Below are 17,707 nucleotides of genomic sequence, written 5' to 3'. Positions count from 1 at the left end.
ATCTAAAAATAAAAGTTCCATTTGACATTACACATAAGATAGCTGCACTAACACATATAAATCGCTTAGTATTGTTGCAGACAAAGGAGGTGGGCCAGCAATATATTGACGCCACAAAATAGTGAACAAACTCTGTAAGGGTCATCTGGAAATTGCAAGGGGAGAAGCAGGGCCATTTGACTTATAAACAGTCATTGATATTTCTTTTCATGCCCAAGTGTTAAAAGAAATGTGTGCTGCCTTTTCCTTAGAAGTCTTCCCAACATTTTACTCATTTTCCCTGTTTAAATGAGGAAAAAGATGACCAGATATCAAATTTAATTTTTATATCCTCTCAGTGTGATACCTCTCAGTACTACGAAAACGAGTATCTATTACACACATACAATAAAATAAGATATAAATAATACATATAAAAAGAAATAAACATATATACATACATACATATATATATATATATATATATATACACACACACACACACACACATACACATATATATATGTGTATCTATAAAAACTGGAGGACGGAGCCTGCCCAAACAGCATAGAGCTCATTCTCTAGAATAACCCAAACCGCGTTACTCAGATCAGTGCTACGGCCAATTTCCTTACATAATCAGTGTAAGTATTAGAGAAAACGCTTCTAGTCGGAATGAATTTGTACCAAAAGCTGCGAGGTGAACCCATGAAAAATCAAAATGCCTCAAGCATACACGGTATTTCTGCTGTGCAGTTCCCGACTTTCCAAGGCAGGCAGTGGTGGCTACGAGCGCCCAGCTCCCTGCCGGGGAAACAGGTGCATTACCATGTACGCATGTCCGTCTATGGAAAACAGAGCTCCACGCCAGTGCTTATGGCTGTCTCAAGTTCTATTCCTCAGATATAAAAATTAAGAGAAAACAAATAATTTCAGTTAAAACTGAGAATAACATAACTTGCAAGAGGTACTTTGAAAAGAGCATTTGGGGACAATTTTTAGTGTAACTGTTAATATGACAAAGGTTTTTAAGACTGCTTTGAAAAACACAGTTTGTAAAGAATAATTAGATTAAGCATATTCTTAACAGCTGATATACTGGGGCTCCGATGGTTTTAGAAGCTCTTCGGTTAGAGCGTAGGCAGTGTGCTGTCAAACCACGTGGTCTGCTTTCTGGGGATTCCGGGTAGCAGACACCAACACAAGCCTTTCTGTGACCGGGTATTTAAATCAGCACCCAATTTCAGGCCAGTTGACGTGCCGATCGTGGTAAAGCTGTTAAAAGAGAGAAAGAGGCTCTTCTAACTTTTACAATAATTAGTGAAAAGTTCATACTATTGATGGAATAAGAAGGAGAGTTCCTGCCTACTTCATAAAATTTCCCTTCTACTCTCTTTCAAAGTTTTACATTCCACATCCGTTGTTTTCCTAATGTTAGATCAAGTTTAAATTCTTCCTTTCCTCTTGTAGACTTCCTTATAAGCTGTCCCAGGCAAACTACTAACCAACTTCAAGGATTTGCTAAACTTCTGTGTCCTGACATTTAAAATACAATAGAAGCTTTTGTATTTTCTCACATTTTATTGCACAATACAAACTTGATTCAAATGCACTAAAAAACCAACATTTTGTGTTTAAGTTAACACTAATTCAAAATGTTTGGTAGGAAATAGCATAATTTATTGTAATATATTCCAACTTAATATGAAGGTGAGCAGTTTATTTCAGAAAGTTTAGATATTTTAACTATAGTTTATTACTGAAACAAATGTTTTGGTCTCTCTCTCTTATTTTTGACTTTTTAATTCTTCCTCTTTATAAGTTCACAGTGTCATAGAAGTGAAAAATAAGACTGATAGAAACCACTCTAAAACCTATGGCTTTATATACATAAAAAATTCAATAATGTTGCCACAACCCCTAATACAATGTGATCCTTATTTACTTACTATTATCCAGAATACACTTCTGTACATATTAAATTGTTCAAGTACATCTAGAGCAGTGCTTATGAAAAGTGAGGTCCCACTGCTTAAATTAACGGGCTTCTCTTTGACGCTCACTTCTAATTTCGACATAATTAGTTCTAACAATTTTTCCCATTTTACAATTTATCATACATTCTCAAATAGTCTAAAATGCTCACATGAGCCAAACAATTTAATTTACATTTCACTTTAGAACAGCACCAGAGGTTAAAAATGAATCTGACGAACCAAATGTTCTCTTTCTTTTACTAGTTACGGGTTGTTATTTATTTCTGTAACATTAAACTCAAGCTGAAAATGAGGACAACTCGGAGGACAAACTCGTTCACCCTAAATAAATAAACAACTCATCCACTTCGCGCTTGTATACCTAATTGCTTTCTTACAGCGTAGGTTCTAGTACCAGCTACTCAACTAACTAAGCCAGAGACCAACTTCTCATGTTGGAGGGCTAGGCCAGTCGGATGGGGTTCTCCAGGTTTGCTTTAAAACTTTCAAGAAACCTGGTAGCCAGTTCGTCATCCACCACCCGGCTGTCACTTGACATGGTGACCGTTATGAGCTGGTGCCGCTGCAGTTGGGCATTCCCCTCTTCGTCCCGCGTGAGCTTGAGCACAGGCCGGAATCTCCCGACGGCCAGAATGCAGGCCTGAGGAGGGTTGATCACTGCAGTAAACTCGTCGATGCCAAACATGCCCAAGTTGGAAATACTAGGGGAAAACAGAACACTCTGAACGTGGCGCGTCCTCAGTCAAAGAACACTTTCCCGGAAGCCTACGTTTTTCCTTCACTAAAAAACTGATACAGAACCTAATACCAAGTTATCCAAAGACCAAAGACAAAGACAAACATACCATTCGCAACAGTATCAAAAAACAAGTACCGATACACATATAAATAGTATGTCTAATATAACATTCATTCAGCATTGAACTGGAAGACCTCGGCAGTAGAATATGACAAGAAAAAGAAACGATAAGGCACGAGAAGGACTGGAAAAAAGAAAGAAAACGGTCACGGGACGCCTGGGTGGCTCAGTCAGTTAAGCGTCTGACTCTTGGTTTCAGCTCAGGTCATGAGCTCACGGTGTGCGGGATCGAGCCCCACATTGGGCTCTGTGCTGGCAGCATAGAGACTCCTTGAGATTCTCTCTCTCCCTCTCTCTCTGCCCCTCACTCACTCACACACTCTCTCTCTTTCAAAATAAACTTAAAAAAAAAAACAGAAAAAACAAGAAAATAGTCATTATTCATAGATGAATTGACTGTGTACACAGAAAATCTAAGACTCTACAGATAAAATAGTAGGATACGTAAGTGAATTTAGCTAAGTCACCAGATAAAAAGGCCAATGTAAAACTTCATTTTATATCTATATACAGGTTGCTGTAGTTAAAAATGGAATTTAAAAACAATACCATTTACAACAGTAGCAAAAAATAAATAAAAGAAATACATCTAATAAGGCCTCTATGTAGAAGATTATAAAACAGAACTGAATGAAACCAAAGAACTGAATAAACAACGGTGTATACCATGTCCACTGCCTGGAAGATTCAATACTGTAAAGATGTTAATTCTTCTCACGCTGATTAAAAGACTGAATGCAATCCCAATCAAAACCCCAGCAAGGTTTGCATCTATGTGTCTGTATATGAAAAGTGGTAAGTTGATTCTGAAATGTATTTGCAAATATAAAGAGCCAAGAAAGACAGTTTTAAGGGTGAACAAAATTAAAGACCTCCCTTACCAGGTATCAAAGGTTACACCTTGGTGATACCGAGCAAGAGGGATGAACACACAGGCCAACTGAAGAGACAACACAGAACAGACCAAACACACACATGGTCACTTTCTCAGTGCTATGGAGAAGGAGTCAGCTCTTCAATAGGTGATCTTGGGTCAATGTAATTAATATCCATGGGGGGGGGGGGGTACAGAATCTTGACCTTTATCTTCGTACCATATACAAAATCCAATTTTAGATGGATTGTGATCTACATGTGAAAAGTTGTAAAACTTCTAGAAAATAACATAGAAAAATAACTTCATAATTCTGGGAGAGGCAAGAATTCTAAATAGAAAACAAATAGTACAAGCTGTAAAAACAAAAAAAAACCCTAAAAAATAGAATTTCATTAAAATTCACAACTTGTGTTCATTAAAAATCCATGAAGAAAGTTCCAAAGGCAAGGGACGCAGTGGGAAAGGATACGTGAAATAATATGTATCCTATAAAGAACTGTGTATCTGGAGCTAAGAGCCTTCCACATACCATTTTTAAAAATGGACATATCAACAGGTACTTTATCTGGTAAGTTACCAGATACCCTAAAGGCTGAAAGATAATGCAAATAGTATTCAATAGCATTAATTTGCCTGACCCCAAAGAGTACCACTACATACCTTAAGAATTGTTACAATTTAAAACCTAATGTTACTAAGCGTTGGTGAGAATATGAAGCAACGAGAATTCTCATGCGCTGTTACCGGAAGTATAAATTTGTATGACTGTTTTGGAAAACTGGCAGTATCCATCAAAGCTTTTAATTCAGGAGTTCCACTTTCAGGTCTATACAACAAATATATTCACCGTAAGACACCGATGAGAATGTTCACGGCACCGTTATTGGTAACAGCACCAAACTGTAAACAACAACATATGCCCAAGAGTAAAAGCAGACACTGGCGTATTCAGACGATATGCTACAAAATACTATACACTGCAAAAATAAATAACTACTTCACATGGCAGCATGGTAATCTCACAGACATTAATGTTGAGTGAAAGAAGTCAGACACTAAGGGATATATATGATTTACATAAAGACCAAAGGTAGCAAAACAAATCCGTGGTGATAATTTTCGGAAAGGTGGTTACCTTTGCCAGGGGGATAATTAGGAAGGGGTAAAGGGAAGCTTCTGGGATGCTGGTAACAGTCTATAACTTGCTTTGGTCGGTTACACTGAAACCTGTGTTCTTCCATTTTTTGAAACATTCACGCTACACTCAGTGTACTACATACATTGTATGAAGGTGACACTTAAAAACAGAGCTGATAATACCTAAAGGATCCAAATGTTAATATTTTCCCCTGAAGTATCTTAAAATAAAAGAGCACAAGTAGAAAACAAAAGTAGAAGTTTATAAATGTATCATATTTATAATATATTTCTTAATGTTTATTTATTTTTGAGAGACAGAGAGAGCATGAGCAGGGGAGGAGCAGAGAGAGAGGGAGACACAGAATCCGAAGCAGGCTCCAGGCTCTGAGCTGTCAGCACAGAGCCCGACGCGGGGCTTGAACCCACTTACCGTGTGATCATGACCTGGGCCAAAGTTGGACGCTTAACCAACTGAGCCACTCAGGTACCCCTATAAATATACTTTTTTAAAGCTTCAGAACCTGCATGTCATTCTGAGAGCACACGAACAGGTTAACTAGCTAATACTAGCAGGCTCCTACCAGCCTCGATATTTCGCTTAGAGTAAAACAAACGTGTTTCAGAACATAGATGAAAAGGACGGACTTCTAGATCTGGTCGTCTGGTTTTGCTTGTTTGTTTTTAATTTTTTTAATGTTTATTTATTTTTGAGAGAGAGAGAGACAGAGCGCGCGCGCAAGTGGGGGAGGGGCAGAGAGAGAGAGAGAGGCAGACACAGAATCCTAAGCAGGCTTCAGGCTCCGAGCTGTCAGCACAGAGCCCGACGCGGGGCTGGAACCCACAAACTATGAGACTGTGACCTGAGCTGAAGTCAAATGCCCAACCGACTGAGCCACCCAGGTACCCCATGGTCGTCTGTCTGACGCTACTGATAATTCAGAGTTTAAATTTTACCTAAAAGATCCGCCTTGGTATTCTTCAGGTAACAGTTTTCCATCTCTCGCTTTCTTTGATAGAGCCTGAGAAAGAAAAATACACGTTGAGCACGACAACCAGCACCATGTTATGCAGCTGATTTTGCCCCTTGTAATACTTGTCTGGGGTACACACTCATCGCTGATGTGCCCACACTGACTCTATAAGACATATATATATATACACACACACACATACATACACACACACACACACACACACACACACGTCATTTTCTCTAACACAATTCAAAAATGAACAAGTTAGAGCACAGATCATCTACGAAGCTAAAAATGTGAACTGAAACTCTACAAAAATTACTTCCCTTTAAAAATTCTTCCAGTATTAGAATTACCCCATATACCATAACTATGCAGCATGTTTTCTATAGATACAATGAAATTATTCTGCCTATAAAGATTTTTTTGTGAGACAAAGTATTAGAAGAAACCACTCTTGTCGACCCAGTAGCTTTTAAATAAATTTTGTCTAATGACAACCATCACACAACCAACATATTAGTTTTCATCTTTCAATGTTTCCTTCTTTTTTATAAAACTGAAACATACACATCATATCTATCACTTCAGACAGCTGCAAAAAAAAAAAGCAGAATTGTATATTTCACTCCAGTATTATAAGCATCTTCTGTGTTGTTAGTCTTTATAAATGATTTTTAAATGTCTGCTTAACATTCTAAAGACTACATCTGCCACAATTCAGTCATGCCCCCAGTGTTTTAATTTGGTCCACTGGTTTCAATTACTTCATAAAAATCTTCAGAGGTGCAATTACAAAGCTCTAGGACATACACATTTTTTGGGTTGTTGATCTACAGCTGAAGCAATTCCTGAATGAGCTAGTCCAATTTACACCTGCCACGAGGACTGTAAGAATATATTAACTTCATACCACTCTCAGCAAAATTGATTTCTAAAAACTGACAGAGGAAAAGACAGATGACACTCTGAGAATGACGTTAAGAAAAGTAGTTCAGGGGCTCCCGGATGGCTAAATCTGGCTGAGCATCCAACTCTCGATTTTGGCTCAGGTCATGATCTCAAGGTGTGTGGGTTCGAGCCCTGTGTCGGGCTCTGTGTTGACAGACAAACCTGTTTGGGATTCTTTCTCTCCCCCTGTCTGCCCCTCCCTTTCTTTTTCTTTCTCTCAAAATAAACATTAAAAAAAAGGAAGTCGTTAAATATTCCTTGACTTGCCCTTGCAATTGACTACCCTCGTGTTAATTTTTTGTTTTAATGCTTTAAAGACAAAGAAATGGAGGTGGAGTCATTACGTATGAAAAATTAATAAGGAACTAATTCAGGAGGGGAAGAAAGAGAAAAATGAAGCCACTGTCACCTGGGGAGGTAAAATAAATCTGAGGCTTACTAAATTTTCTGTACTATAGAGCTAACATAGTCACCATCGATGATTTAATTTTTGAAAAATAAAATTCTTTAAAAGTCTAAAAATGATCTCAACATATCACTGTGACTTACTGACAACTGAATTGACTACATATTTATCGATACTAGTTGGATACAGTTATTTACAAAACTACTTGGATCCAAAATGAAAACTGAAAAGATGAACTTAGACTTGTATGGTCCTTGGACTATCAGAAATATCAGAAATAGGACAATCTACAAATGTGTTTTTTCTGCCTTAAGCGATGTAGCTGTTCACATGATTTAAACAGGCATGTATCATGAACTTTGAAAGGTATCGACTGATTGATTGAAAGGCAGTTCTTTAAAGGCAGATGATCACAACAATCCTGATGAATTACTAGGCCAAAACAAATAAAACACATGTTCATTTTAAAAACTGGACTGCAAGCCCACATAATACACTTAAAAAAAACCTCTCTCTGTAGACTGTAAACATATCAGCAGGATACTCCTATCAATGAACGCTAAAAGCCTGGCATAAGAATAATTCTGAGGAGCATCACTGGTTTTACAAATTCCTAATTCTCACTGGATTTCCCGGCAATGTAAACTTAAAATCAAAACACATGTTACCTGAAGCCTCGTGCCGAAAGGATGTAATACAAGATGACTAGGAAATATTTCTAAAATACGTCACATTCCTTACTAACTCATTTAAAAAACATACCGGGTACATCGAGGAAAACTTTGCCTCTGTCTTTTAAAATGTTATAACTAATGAAGCATGGGATCTAAGGCTTGTTACTATATTACTTTATTTAGGGAATAAAAACTTGAACTTAGCTAAGGCATGCCTTTAGCACCACACAATGACATCCTTAAGGTTCGTGAGGGTCAAGAAGTAAAAACTTAGTGCAGGTATTAACCTGGTCCACAGATGGAGCTCCAGAGACCCGCAAACTCCTTGAAAAGTTCATTTCAATACAAGTTTTTATCGAAAATTAAACAAATAAATTCACGGAGCACCTACTATCTCCATGCACTCTTTCTTCTAGAATTGGATATATGGCAAGAGCAAGACTGTCAACATCAGACAGGAAGGAACAGAGAAGGATCAACAAATAAAGAAATGAGGTGATCTCAGAGAATGATCAACTGCAGGAACACAATAACACAGGATAACGTCAGGAAGCTACTTCAGCAATGGAAGCCACAGGAGCCCTAAGAAAATGGCTCGTGAATTGAGAAAAGCCCTGATTTAAATAAAACCTCACCTCTACTGCTTTCTAGATGCATCACCGTGGGCAGATTTCTTAACGGCACTAAAACTCCATTTCCTCCATTTCAAAATGGGGGAATTAAAGTTTCAACTAAGATACGAGGCTGATTAAATACAGTGCTTAGCCTGGTGTCTCACACATGCTAAGAAGAGAGAGTGGAGTGTTGGTCACAGGTGGCAGGGTGGGAGGGGGTGGGAGGGGGTGGGAGGGGGTGGGAGAGGGTAGGAGAGGGTGGGAGAGAGAAGCAGGGAGAATAAGAAGCATAGAGGAGCAGCCAGCACACACTGAAACTTAAGGGTTGCCAGGAATTACAGGAAAACCTCAAGGACTGTCACAGAGGCCCTAGAACATTCCAAAGGGTCAAGGCTGCCCTTCCCATTGCGGAGAGGCTGCTCACACTGCTTCCTTACACCTCAACTTAGCTTCTTTCAGAATATAAGAAAATGGGAACGCTAACACTGCTAATTTAAGAACTATGTATTATCATAGTAAAATTAGTAAGTTGGTCAAAAGCAAAGAGACTTTCCTATAATGCTTAATTTTAAAAATTTAATATATAAGAAATACATAAATATTAAAAATAAGAAAGATATAAAAATACGTAAGAAAATTCTAACTTTATAGTGAAATTTAACCTCATTTGAATTTCACAAGAACACTAATAATACATATATTCTCATTGTTGTTGAAAACTTTTGATGACTAAAAGGCACACAACTATCTTAGTAAACTACTTTGACTCCTGAATTGGTTGAACTAAGTCACCACTCAATTAAGAAAAACAGTTGCATTTTTATCTATAAAAACACATTCTGCTAATCTTTTCAAAGAGGAGCAAAGAAAGAGCTAACAATGTCCATTCCACTAAGGCCAGCATTAACTGTATCTAACTCGAAGATTCTAAGAGTATGCTTTTAAAAGCAGATTAACTTGTGTTCGTGTATTTTGGGCAAGTACATCTACGACGTGTATACTGTCAGCTCCCCAAAGAAATCTTATCTTCTACTTTTAAAAGTATACTTGCTCATCCACTATGTATATACAACTGGTCTTGGTAAATAAAAAAAAGAGAAGAATCATTTATCTAAATGAGTCTGAAATGTTCAATTCTAACGCTGTAAGAGAGGTGACACTTCCGTCAAAAAATACCTCTGGAAATTATACAGGCTGTCAGAGCCGATCTATTGCCCGTGTTCCCATGCTGTTCAATGGGATATTCTGGGGGAAATCACACTCCTCCATATTGGAGCTAGAAAAACTGCTTTTAAAGAAACTCAGGAAAAATCCAGTACTTTTGCTTCTGGAAAATGAAGGGCTTTTAGTGGTCTCAATTGTAGAGAGGAAATGAATAAAATTAGTTTTGAAGAATAAAACACTGTGAACAGTGAGATCTACTCACCACCTTCACAGAAATACAGTTTCAGCTTTAACTTTAAAACTATCTAAAATATCATCTTTAGAGTGGAATTCTAGACTTTGGGAAATAAAGCATTCACCTGTAACTTGAATACAGTAGACCCTAATCTATCTGTATGTTATTTCTGAATTTTTGAATATTAAATTTTCTTAAAATGGTTCCTACCTAGATAAAACCTTAAAAACTTTCATACACAATTGACAATCACTTGAAAATACTAATACATAAATATCTCTATCACAGTGTGACTAGATCATGTCAAGACTTTACCAGAGAGTAAATACTAACATTTTGAAAGCACAGGATTTCCTAAGACATACCTTTACAGAGTCAGCAATTTCCCGTATACCCTTAGCGGCAGCATCTTTTATGATTGGCGTAATTAAACCTTTATCTGTTGCCACAGCCACTGAAATGTCGATAAAGGGCAGTTGCTTTGGGCCCTCTCCATCCCAGCTTACATTAACATCTGGCATTTGCTATGAAACAGAAATAGAAAAAACATGTCACTAAAGAAGCAGCTTTAGAGCAAGGCGGTTACAGAAAAATAACTAAAATTATTCTGCATTTTTGAAAGTGAATATAGGTGGACAGAGCAAACAAATGAAGATCTGGTTTGAAACAATGATTTGGATCTCAGTGTTAAATGTCATCTATGTTTGGGAAGAATAAACATACCATCTTTTTTGAAGCAAGCTTCAGGAAACACTGATGGACCTGTTTTGATCGCTGTATACTAAATCATGGCTAAAAAAAGGTCTCCCTTTGTTAAATCTGATAACTAAAAAGCATTTAACATTTGCCATACTTCCTGCCTCATACAGTGACCAACATGGCCTTAAGGAGAAGAGAAGAAGGGAGGGGAGCAGGTAGCAACATTCAGCCGCATAATTCCTGAGGCATGTAGACGGCGCAATTATCTAGCGCAGCCCTGGCGGATATCATCTGGCCCCTAATAAGTGACTTCTGTATTTAAGAGAGATTTCCCAGGCTTCACCAACATATGACAGATACTGTGTATGAGCATGCATGTGTTTAATATACATACAACTACACGGAAGACGAAAAGAGCAGAGGAAATGGCTAAACGCCTGGAGCCTGTGTATACTGACACTGTTGCCAAGTATCGGAGAAAGTGATGGTGAAAAACAGCAAACACAGACGAATTTCTCTTCCCACTCTTCGCTTGGGTAACAGCCTACCTAAGTTACTTCTGAGCCCTCCCCGAAGAGGCCTTTCCCACTGTGCTCCTCCCCGGCCTGTTATGTTCACTCCTGCTGCTTGTTCATTCGAAGTCATCAAAGCTCATTTGTCAAAAGCAGACACGGCGAAGTCGCAAACCCCCCGAAGATTTTAAATTCTTACAGAGGACACTAAAGTAAAAGAGGGGGAAGAAAAGCCCCTCCCAAGTAAGGAATATCTGGCAAAAGAAGTGTAATTACGCAGCCATGCAACAAAAGCCCAGGGGACGTGGTCTCAGTTGTAGGCAAAGGAAAATTCATACCCTTAAACTTTCTTATTCGTATTTATAATCATTATTTCACATTTTCTAATAAAATATTTTCAACCGAAGTCTAATCTAATTCTACTCTGCAGCTAAGGAAATGACGGAAGGAATACATAAACAATATAAAAGACTGAGCACACAAATATACATTAATAACAGCGAGACAGGGTCTAGAATAATGCCAGCCTTGAGGACATTACGATATTAGAAGAAACAGATTTAAATAACATTAGGCTAGTTAAGTTTGGGAATCCAGATGAAATGAGTGATTTTCTGGGAATATAGAAGTTTCCAAAAGTGATTCAAGAAAAAGCTGAAAATTAAACAGCTCAATAATTATGGGGGAAAATGAGAAAGTCATCAAGTCTACCTCCTCAAAACAGAACTAGGCTGAGATATTTTTATTGGTGAATTCTATAAACTTCAAGAAATAAAAATCTTTACAATAAAGAAAAAAGTACAGAGAAAGGAAAGAGAAAAAGGATCCAAATTCATTTTAAGAAACCACCGATTTAAAAAAAACCTGATAAAACTAGCACAAAATTTAAATTACAATCATGATTCCTAATACAAAATTATGAAATGAAATGTAATGACCACTGGAGATTCACTTAAGGAGGGCAAGAATGATTCATGATTAGAAAATCACTAATACAATTCAAAATATTATTTGGTCAAAACACAAAAGCATATGAACCCTTAGATACGAATGGCTAAGAAAAGGCATGACTTTAATATTCTCCATTACTGTATTGTCCAAGAAATAAAAACAAATTCCTTATAAGCATACTTTAAAGATAGCACTTAATACGCAGTGATCCAGAAAAATAGCCTGGTTATAGAAAGAAAGGCAGGACGGAAAATGGTGCAGAGCAGGAAGGCAGGAAGCCTGGGTTTCCAATCTACGTGTCCAGCCAGACACCCCACCGCTCACCTGCCTTCCTGGCCCCTCCAATGGGACACCATCTGGCTTCTCGAACTGAGTTACGTCCAAATCCAACTCTAGAACTCCTACCTCGAACCTGCTCCTCTCTCACATTCCCAGTCTCTGCACGTGGAAAGCTCCATTCCTCCCAATGCTTGGGCCAAAGGCCTTGTCCTTTCTCTCACACCCCACATCCAATCCATCAGTAAATTTTGTTGGCTCTACTTTGAAACGTATCCAAAATCTCACCTTCACCCTAGCCACCCTCCAAGCTGCCCCCTGAGTCCACACCACTGTCAGGGTCCACAGCCTCCCAGGAGAGCACTGCTGCCCCCTGGCCTCTCTACGGGCTGCATTCCTCAAACCACCAGAACAGTCACTCCTTTTTCTTTGTAAAGGTGAAGTAGACCGTCAGTCCTCTCTCAATCCCCTCCAAAGGCTTCCTTCCCCTTCATAATAAAATCCCTAGTCCTTTCCATGGCCACCAAGGCTTTACCTACGTCAGGGCCCTCTCCACATTCCCTCTTTTAATATCATCTGTTCAATCTCATCTCCTACCTTCTCTCTCCGAGGCACACTTTGTCCCTGGGGCCATGTCGGAAAGGCAGCACTCGCCCCTCCCAGCCGCCGTTGTGTTGTGTCCGCAGTTCCCTCTGCCTGGAGCACTCTTCTACCAGGTGTGTCTGTGGCTCACGCCCTCTTTTTTGGGCCTTGGCTCAGTTATCACCTTGCCAGAGAGGCCTTCCTTGCCTAACTGTGCACAATGACACCCCTACTCCCCTTTCTCTTGCTCCTCAATACTTTCACTATCTGACAAATACCGGTCTCTTCCATCCAGAGTGTTAAGCCCCAGGAGAGCAGAAAACATGTAGGCGTTCGTTCACTATTGTACCTCTAATGCCTACAAAGTACTCAGCACAACACTGGGGACCAATTCGTATTTGCTGAATGGTCTCTGTTCCGCTATAATTAGTCGTAAGCCCCACTGATTCTCAGTTTCATTTGTATTACTGAGGGGGTGAGACTACATGATATATTTTTAGCAATAACATTATAAAATTTTGGGGACTTAAAAATCAGAGTTCCACTTATCATATAAAAATCCCAAGACGTGAGACTATTTAAAATTTTTTTTTAATGTTTATTAATTTTTGAGAGACAGAAAGAGCACGACTGAGGGAGAGGCAGAGAGAGAAAGAGAGAGAGACAGAGACAGAGACAGAGACAGAGAGAAACACTTCTAATCTGAAGCAGGCTCCAGGCTCTGAGCTGTCAGCACAGAGCCCGACACGGGGCTCAAACTCAGAAGCCAGGAGATCATGACCTGAGCCAAAGTCGGACGCACAACCGACTGAGCCACCCAGCCGCCCCAACATGAGACTAAAAGAAGCCAAAATTATTTGGGGTCTGCTACTTACTTTAAGGGTAACAGCTGCTGCCTTGATGATAAAATCGTTTACTGATACTTTAATGTCATCTGAAAGAAAAAGAAGCATATCAAAATTAGGGTTCATAATGAAACTTTAACATTGACCATTATGATTGCAAACTTATTCATTAACAAACCATAATGAAAAATATTGTAAGTTTTTGTTTATTCGCTTAGCAAAATTTCCCTGATTAGAAAAACTTATATGAGGCCCTGGATAAATAATATTAGCCATACATGTAGACAATTACTTCTGGAACTTGATTATAATTCTTTTAAAGCTTAGATATCATATACAAGAACTTGAAGGATACATTATAACCGTAATTAGAAAGAACCAACTCCTATGTCTCTAAAAACACAAATGGTCTCCCTATATAGATTCAGATGATTCATTTTTTTCTCTCATCCTTTTCAAATGTCTTCATTCTGCATGAGCTTTATAATATATTGATTATACTAGAACAGTGGTAACACACTTTAAAGATATCTATATCTATCTATCTATCCATCCATCCATCCATCCATCTAGAAAGAAATTTCTTACTAATGGAGTGGACACCAAAAAAATTTAAGACCAATGAGCTGCTTTTTAACTTAACAAAACAGGATATAGCAAAGGCCAAAGATGAAGCAATGTTGGCACAGGTCCTGGTGCAACGAACAAAATGAGGTTTTCTGTCTAGTTTTATGGTGATTCCATTAAATCAATTTCCTTCCAGTATACATAATGATTTCAAGGTAAAGCTGAGGTCCCCTCCCTTCCCACAGAGCTGATCATAACTTAAGCATTTGATTTATACTTTTGCTTTTCCAGGAGGGTAGGAAAGTATTGAAAAATGTAAACTACACTTGATTCTCTATTGCAATGGCTTCTAGACAAAGCATTTAAGATAAAGATCTCGTCAATGGTATGTGGCAAGATAAACAAATCCCGTTACTATAGTATCATGGAATTGTATATGAACAATAGCTCATTCCCAAGGCATGCTGGTGATTTCAGAAAGACACTAGATGAATTACCATAAACCCAAATACTGCCAAACTGTCATGGTAAGAGTCACCTGCTCATCCAAATCATTGCTCTTTTAATTCAGATTTCCAGAGACATATTTTTGTTTGCTTGTTTTAAACCTCTTTATGAGTAGAAATGTGAGTGGATTTCCAGTGCTTAGAGAATTTTAATGATAACCACATATAAAAGACTTGGTCTACATAAATTCCAATATATGGACAGATATTAGGAACTCATTATGCTTACTCTTCATGGCTCTCTCAACCTCCTTCTCACTTTATCTACTATCCATAGGTATCCACAGTGAAGACTTCCCAAACCATCCACCGGCTGATGATTCCCAATCTACTGCCTGAGTCCACAGTGCTCACCTAAATTCTCTGCCCTCATTGTACTCCAACATTTAGTACTCTTGAGTTGATCACTTTCTTCACCTCAAAACACTGTCTCTTACTGGCTCCTGTGTCACTATACTCTCCATTGTTTTCTTCCACTCTTTACCACTTACTCATTTTCTATCCCTTCCTCTCAAAGGTGGAATCTTCCCAGGCAAGAACTTCCTGTTCCATGACTTTCATACCATTCATATGCTGATGATTCCTTCAAATGCTACCTCTAATCCCCATGCATCAGGAGCTTCAGGCTTATTATATGTCCAATTTCTCACATGACATTTCTCTTAGGCACTGAAAACCAAAAAAGTGCAAAGGAGATTTTTTCAAGTTATTTTATTTTTAACTCTTTATTATGGAAATTTTCAAATATATAGAAAGGAGACTGTTGGTGACATTGACTGAGAAGAATAAGAAATAGTTTGTGAGGGAATATCAAACATTTTCATTTGCCTATCATTACAAAACAGTGCAGACAGGCTTATAGAATACTATATTATAACTATACAAGAAAGAGGACTGGAGATAAATAATGTGGGCTCTAAGAGCCCCTCCTCCCCGAAAATTCCTAATTGCAAAGACATACCAAACTTGGGACCATGAAAAGATACTAGACTAATCCATCCCTCCACTGAAATAGTACTGTTTCCTGCCTCATGAAAGGAAGAAACAAGGAAAATTATTCCCCTAATGATCTCTATATCATGACTAAGCAAGTACACTTAATATCTATAAAGAGAGATTCCAGGGTTAACTTTTTGAATACAGAGAATTTTCTTAGAAGTAGCTTTCCATTTATTTCCTTGAACTTTTAAAAGCTGTCAGGCTGTCTTTGTATGAATTCTTCAAAGTGTGTATCTAAATTGAAATATCAGTTCTGTTGTCACTTAACATGTAGAAACCCAGAAGAGAATGTTTTTCCCACCCTAATAGAGCAGAAGAAAAGCAGAAGTTACAAAATCACAACTTTTCTTGAGTCCATTAGGGAGCCAAGGTTACAAGGCAAACAAGTGAACTGAACGTCAAGGGTGATGGCTCCCCTCTGAGGAAGGACGAGCACACAAAATGATTAACCGCTGTTGGAATATGGGAAAGTACAGGACAAAGTATGGGACAATGCGTGTGAACAAAGGGGGTATCAGCAGACAGATGGAAACTATAAAACAGCATTCGAACGGACATCTCAGGGAAAAAAAACATGCTATCAAAGATAAAGATTTTTTTTGTTAAGATTCACAGACTAAACATAGCCAAGAAAAGAGTCAGTGACATTGAAGATAGATCAACAAAAATTATCCAAATGGAAACACAAAGAGGAAAAAAAAAGATTAAAAAAAAAAAAAAAGAATAGGGGATCTAAGAGCTTTAGACAATTCAAACAATTGAGTATTTATAATCAGAGTTCCAAAGAGAAAACACATGAAGCAGAACATAAGTGAAATATAATGGCTAGGAGTTTTCCGAAATTAATGAAAGACAACAAACCACAAATCCAAGAAGCTGAGAGGAAACCCCAGCAGGATAAATATAGTATAAAAAAAACGCTAAAGCATATAATAATCAAACTGCTAATGGAGAAAATCTTGAAGACAACAGTGCCGGAGGGGAGACATCATTATAGAGGGGAACAGAGATATTAAGAACGGCAGCAGATATTTGGCAAGTCAGAAGATAATGGAACGGGATCTTTCTTTCAAGTAGTGAAACCAAAAATCTTTTTACTCAAAACTCTATACCCAGCAGAAATACCAAGAACGAAGGAGACACACCCATCAGGATGGTTGCCAACAAGTGTTGGCAAGGATGTGGAGAAACTGGAACCCTTGGGCACACCTGATAGGAATGCAAAATGGTACAGTCACAATGGAACACAGCATGGCAGCTCCTCAAAATATGACAAATAGAATTACCATATGTTCCAGCAATACTTCTGGGATAGACCCAAGAGATGTGAAAGCAAGGACACAGAGAGCGATGTATACCCCCTTGTTCATAGCAGCATTATTGACAAGTCAAAAGGTGGAAGCAACCCAAGTGTCCACTGACATATAAATAAACAAAACATGGTAAATACATACAATAGAATATTATTCAGTCTTAAAAAGGATGGAAATTCTGACACATACTACAACATGGATGAACCTTCAGACAATACACTAAGTGAAATAAGCCAGTCATAAAGACAAGCCCTATATGATTCCACTCATGAGGTACTTAACAATAGTCAAATCCATAGAGACAGAAAGCAGAACGCTGGCTGCTAGACAAAGGCTGGGAGGAGAGGAAAATAGGAAGCTATCATTTCAGTGGGTATAGAATTTCAGTTCTGCACCATGAAGACTTTTGTGGATCAATTGCTGTGGTTGCACAGCAATGTGAAAGGATTATTATCCCTAAGCTGTGCACTTACACATGTTTAAGATGGTAAATTTTATGTTACACATATTTTGCCATAATTAATAATTAAACAAAGGGAAATACATGAAGGAGAAATAGACTTTTTCAGATAAAAGCTGAGAATATA

At 38.1% G+C, this 17,707-nt stretch overlaps 1 protein-coding gene across 4 annotated transcripts in view; it reads right to left on the bottom strand.

Annotated features, from left to right (window-relative positions):
- Nucleotides 1-459: 459 nt before the first annotated feature.
- PDHX (pyruvate dehydrogenase complex component X) overlaps nucleotides 460-17,707 on the bottom strand; it is a 71,451-nt gene continuing 54,203 nt past the window's right edge. For 3 of the 4 annotated variants that reach the window (XM_042957952.1, XM_042957953.1, XM_042957954.1), the window contains exons 8-12: nucleotides 13,766-13,824; nucleotides 10,236-10,394; nucleotides 5,807-5,871; nucleotides 2,471-2,677; nucleotides 460-1,254 (exon numbers count right to left, since the gene is read on the bottom strand). In XM_042957952.1, coding sequence (XP_042813886.1) covers nucleotides 1,110-1,254; nucleotides 2,471-2,677; nucleotides 5,807-5,871; nucleotides 10,236-10,394; nucleotides 13,766-13,824 — 635 coding nt within the window. In that variant the 3' untranslated portion in view covers nucleotides 460-1,109. Of the gene's footprint in view, nucleotides 1,255-2,108; nucleotides 2,678-5,806; nucleotides 5,872-10,235; nucleotides 10,395-13,765; nucleotides 13,825-17,707 lie in introns of those variants that run through there. The other variant, XM_007082050.3, reaches the window with a different exon arrangement.

The sequence above is a fragment of the Panthera tigris genome, chromosome D1, assembly GCF_018350195.1.
Source record: "Panthera tigris isolate Pti1 chromosome D1, P.tigris_Pti1_mat1.1, whole genome shotgun sequence".
Taxonomy (NCBI): Eukaryota; Metazoa; Chordata; class Mammalia; order Carnivora; family Felidae; genus Panthera; species Panthera tigris.
This window is presented reverse-complemented; position numbering and strand designations above follow the sequence as displayed.